The sequence below is a fragment of the Miscanthus floridulus genome, chromosome 13 (assembly GCF_019320115.1).
Source record: "Miscanthus floridulus cultivar M001 chromosome 13, ASM1932011v1, whole genome shotgun sequence".
NCBI classification, from domain to species: domain Eukaryota; kingdom Viridiplantae; phylum Streptophyta; class Magnoliopsida; order Poales; family Poaceae; genus Miscanthus; species Miscanthus floridulus.
Genome location: NC_089592.1, coordinates 85,879,779 through 85,884,837, shown reverse-complemented (window position 1 = coordinate 85,884,837; position 5,059 = coordinate 85,879,779). Strand labels below are relative to the sequence as shown.

Here is a 5,059-nt window from a genome sequence, read left to right as displayed (position 1 = left end):
GTCTTTGGGTTTCTTGCGAAGGTCCCGTCGGAGCGCGAGAGAGTTTGGCGTGGAAATTTTCGGAAAAACGGTTGAGAAATGGTGTCCGGGACTTAGGGGGGTTCCCTCTTTTTAGGGAGGTTCCCCCTTTTTAGCCCCCGAGGGAGGCTCGACTTTGCAGAGGCAGAGCCGAGTCTCCCTTAACGCGTTATAGTGACGTCGAGCCCCTATCGATAGACAACCTCTCTGCAAAGAACTTCCTCGGAACCTAAGCTGTCCTTTGGGCGAAACGGTGGTGAGGGAGCTGCCGTAGCCCAGAGGCATAGGCCGTTCTCACGACTCGGCCGGCCTTTTCGCCCTAGAGACGATCTTTCGGTCCTTGGGTCCTATACAGCCGATTTGTCTATAAGGGGGTTCCTCGAAAGATTATAACAATTAAAGAACGCTTCTTTATTTATTTCGAGAAACAATGTAAACAACGTTTGGAAATTTAAGGGTAGAAACGACGTAGCTGTTCTATGTTCCAAGCGTTGGTGAAGATTTCGCCCTTCTCGTTGGCTAACTTGTAGGTCCCGGGCTTCAGTACTTGAGCGACGATGTACGGCCCCTCCCAGGGTGGGGTCAGCTTGTGGCGGCCCTTGTTGCTCTGCCTCAGTCTCAGCACTAGGTCGCCCACCTTCAGGTCCCGGCTTTGGACGCGCCGGGCTTGGTAGCGTCGTAGGGCTTGCTGATACCTGGCTGAGTGTAGTAGCGCGACGTCGCGGGCTTCCTCCAGTTGGTCGAGGGCGTCTTCGCGGGCAGTGCGGTTGCTTTGCTCGTTGTACGCCTGTAGCCTCGGGGAGCCGTATTCTAAGTCAGTGGGGAGGATGGCCTCGGCTCCATAGACCAGGAAGAACGGTGTGAATCCCGTGGCTCGGCTCGGGGTATTTCTTAGGCTCCAGATGACTGACGGGAGTTCGGCAAGCCATTTCTTGCCAAACTTTTTCAACTGGTTGAATATTCTTGGCTTAAGGCCTTGTAGGATCATGCCGTTGGCACGCTCTACTTGGCCATTCGTCCTTGGGTGCCCTACGGCCGCCCAGGCCACCCGGATGTGGTGGTTGTCGCAGAATGTTAGGAACTTGCGACCGGTGAATTGTGTCCCATTGTCAGTGATGATGGTGTTAGGAACCCCGAACCTGTGGATGATATCCGTAAAGAACAGCACCGCTTGCTCGGACTTGATCTGAGTGATCGGACGAGCCTCGATCCATTTAGAGAATTTGTCGATAGCTACCAGCAGATGGGTATAGCCCCCGGGTGCCTTCTGCAGAGGCCCAACCATGTCCAGTCCCCATACAGCGAATGGCCATGTGATGGGGATGGTTTGGAGGGCTTGGGCCGGGAGGTGCGTCTGTCGAGCATAGTACTGGCATCCCTCGCAGGTGCGTACTAGCTTTGTGGCGTCGGCCACTGCTGTTGGCCAATAGAAACCTTGGCGGAAGGCGTTACCTACGAGCGTCCGAGGCGCCGCGTGGTGCCCGCAGACTCCCGCGTGTAAGTCCTGAAGTAAGGATTGGCCAGCCTCGGTGGTGATGCATCGTTGGAGAATACCAGACGGGCTGCGCCTGTATAACTCGCCGTCGCAGAGGACGTAAGTCTTGGCGCGTCGCGCAAGCCGTCGGGCTTCGGTTCTGTCAGGAGGAAGCTCTCCTCGGACGAGGCGATCAAGGAGAGGGACTCGCCAGTCCGTTCCTTGGTCGGTCTTGGGAGGCTCTTCGTTAATCGCCATCGCCTCGGGCTCGGCCGGCGGGGTCTCGGCGGCAGAGGGGGCCTCGAGCCCTGCGGTGGGCTCGGCCGATGGGTCCTCTTCCGTCGCCGAGGCGTAGCCGACGGACGGCTTGTGGAGGTCTCTGGCGAAGACGTTCGGAGGGGCCGGGGTCCGTGCCGATGCCATCTTTGCCAGTTCGTCTGTGGCCTCGTTGAACCTTCGTGCAACGTGGTTGAGTTCGAGACCGTCGAACTTGTTCTCCAGACGACGTACCATCGCGCAGTACGCCTTCATTTTGGGGTCGTGGCAGCTCGACTCTTTCATCACCTGATCGACGACGAGCTGCGAATCACCCCGTACGTCGAGACGTCGTACTCCAAGTTCGATGGCGATTTGCAGGCCGTTGACGAGGGCCTCGTATTCGGCGACATTGTTGGAGGCGGCGAAGTGAAGCCGGATCATGTAGCGCATGTGTATTCCGAGGGGCGAGACCAGGAGCAGGCCCGCGCCGGCCCCAGTCTTCATCAGAGACCCGTCGAAGTACATGGTCCAGCATTCTGATTGGATTTGAACGGGTGGCAGCTGTGTGTCGGTCCACTCGGCTACAAAGTCGGCCAGGACCTGTGATTTGATCGCTTTCCGAGGCGCGAAAGACAAGGTCTCCCCCATGAGTTCGACAGCCCATTTGGCTATTCTACCCGAGGCCTCCCGGTTTTGGATTATCTCTCCCAGAGGAAAAGACGACACCACAGTCACCGGGTGGGACTCGAAGTAGTGACGCAGCTTGCGTCGAGCCAAGACTATGGCGTAAACTAACTTCTGGATGTGCGGGTAACGTGTCTTAGTCTCGGAGAGTACTTCGCTGACGAAGTAGACAGGTCGCTGGATGAGCAGAGCGTGTCCCTTCTCCTGCCTCTCGACGACTACGGCCGCGCTGACCACTTGGGTTGTCGCGGCGACGTAGAGTAAGAGGTGTTCGCCCTCGGTGGGCGGAACCAGGACGGGGGGGTTGGTGAGCAGTGCTTTGAGCCTGGCGAGGGCTTCCTCGGCCTCGGCGGTCCAAGAAAAGCGCTCGGCCTTTCTCAAAAGGCGGTACAGGGGCAGGCCTTTTTCGCCGAGGCGGGAGATGAAGCGGCTCAGGGCCGCAAGGCATCCCATGACCCTCTGCACGCCTTTTAGGTCTCGGATCGGGCTCATGTTGGTCACGGCCGAGACCTTCTCCGGGTTGGCCTCGATCCCTCGTTCCGAGACTATGAATCCTAAGAGCATGCCTCGGGGGACCCCGAAGACACACTTCTCGGGGTTGAGCTTGATGTCCTTCTTTCTGAGACATGTGAAGGCAACCTCCAGGTCGCCGACGAGATCGCCGGCCTTCCTGGACTTGACTACGATGTCATCCACATAGGCCTCAACGGTTCGTCCGATATGTTCGCCAAAGACTTGGATCATGCACCGTTGGTAAGTGGCCCCTGCGTTTCTGAGGCCAAACGGCATGGTTACGTAGCAGTACATGCCGAATGGAGTGATGAAAGAAGTCGCGAGCTGGTCGGACTCTTTCATCTTGATTTGGTGGTAACCGGAATATGCATCAAGGAATGAGAGGGTTTCGCATCATCCTCCACTTGCCATTTTTCTTCCTGACTAGTACAGGGTTAGCCAACCACTCTGGATGGGATACTTCCTTGATGACCCCGGCTGCCACGAGCTTCTGTACTTCTTCGCCGATGGCCCTGCGCTTCTCCTCGTCAAACCGGCGCAGGCGCTGCTTTGCCGGCCTGGAGCCTGGCCGGATATCTAAGGCGTGCTCGGCGACCTCCCTTGGTATGCCTGGCATGTCCGAGGGACTCCATGCGAACATATCGACGTTCGCACGGAGAAAGTCGACGAGCACGGCCTCCTATTTGCTGTCGAGGGTGGCGCTGATCTTCAGTCCTCGGCCGTCGGGGACGGTGGGATTGACTGGGACGGACTTGACGGCCTCCGCGGGCTCGAAGGCCCCGGCGTGCCGCTTGACGTCGGGAACCTCGCCACCAAGCTGGACGAGATCGGCGATGAGGGTCTCGGCCTCCACGATGGCCTCGGCGTACTCGATGCACTCGACATCGCAGTCGTATGCATGTTCGTACGTGGACTCGACGGTGATGACGCCGTTGGGGCCTGGCATCTTGAGCTTGAGGTAGGTGTAGTTGGGGATCGCCATGAACTTGGCGTAGCACGGGCGCCCCAAGATGGCGTGGTAAGCCCCCTTGAATTCCACCACTTCGAAGGTGAGGACCTCCTTGCGGTAGTTGGAGGGAGTGCCGAAACAGACGGGTAAGTCGATGCGTCCGAGGGGTCGTGTGCGCTTTCCTGGCACGACGCCGTGGAAGGGCGCGGAACCGCCTCGGAGCCGTGATCGGTCGAGCTCCAGGAGCTCCAGAGTGTTAACGTAGAGGATGTTGAGGCCGCTGCCTCCGTCCATGAGTACTTTGGTGAGCCGGGTGTTGCCGATGATCGGGTCGACGACCAGTGGGTACTGCCCGGGGTTTGGAACGTAATCAGGGTGGTCATCCCGGTCAAAGGTGATTGCTTCCCGAGACCAATCGAGGTACCGGGGGGTAGCTACCCTGACCGAGAAGACCTCCCGGCGTTCCCTCTTTCGCTGGCGCGCCGTGAGGCATGCCGAGGGTCCGCCAAAGATCATGAAAGCGTTGCGTACCTCGGGAAACCCATCATCTTTATCACCGTCCCTTTCGCCGGCGCCCCTTTTCCTGGCCTCATCGTCGTCGGGGAGCCCGAGCCTGGCGTAGTAACGCCGGAGCATGGTGCATTCCTCGAGGGCATGCTTCACCGGGCCTTGATGGTAAGGACAGGGCTTCTTTAGCATGTCGTCAAATAGCCCGGGGCCGCGGGGGCCTCGGGGATTCCTGCGATCTGTTGTGGCGACGTGAACGGCCTCGAGGACTTCCTGCTTCCCCGGGCGGCCCTTCTTCTTTCTCTTAGGGACGCGGGTGGGCGAGGCCTCGGGGGCCTCGTCCTTCTGCTTCCCCTTGGCGTCGTTGTTGGGGAAGATGGCCCCCACCGCCTCTTCGCCCGAGGCGAAGTTGGTGGCGATGTCGAGGAGCGCGGCGGCAGAGCGCGGGACGTTGGGACCTAACTCTCGGACCAAGTCCCGACAAGTGGTGCCGGAGAGAAAAGCCTGGACGATCTCCGAGTCACCGACGCTGGGTAGCTCGGTGCACTGTTTGGAGAAGCGCCGGATGAAGTCTCGGAGAGACTCGTCCGGCTTCTGGCGGCAGTTCTTGAGATCCCAGGAATTCCCAGGGCGCACGTAAGTGCCCTGGAAGTTCC

At 59.1% G+C, this 5,059-nt stretch overlaps 1 protein-coding gene across 1 annotated transcript; it reads right to left on the bottom strand.

The window, feature by feature from the left end:
* Positions 1–619: 619 nt before the first annotated feature.
* Positions 620–2,023, bottom strand: LOC136501863 (uncharacterized; the record flags this gene model as incomplete). The annotated part of the gene is made up of 2 exons (XM_066497389.1): positions 1,302–2,023; positions 620–1,115 (listed from the first exon to the last, which is right to left on the bottom strand). Coding segments are annotated over exons 1-2 (1,218 nt in total), but the record flags the coding sequence as incomplete, so codon positions are not given.
* Between the last annotated feature and the right edge of the window lie 3,036 nt (positions 2,024–5,059).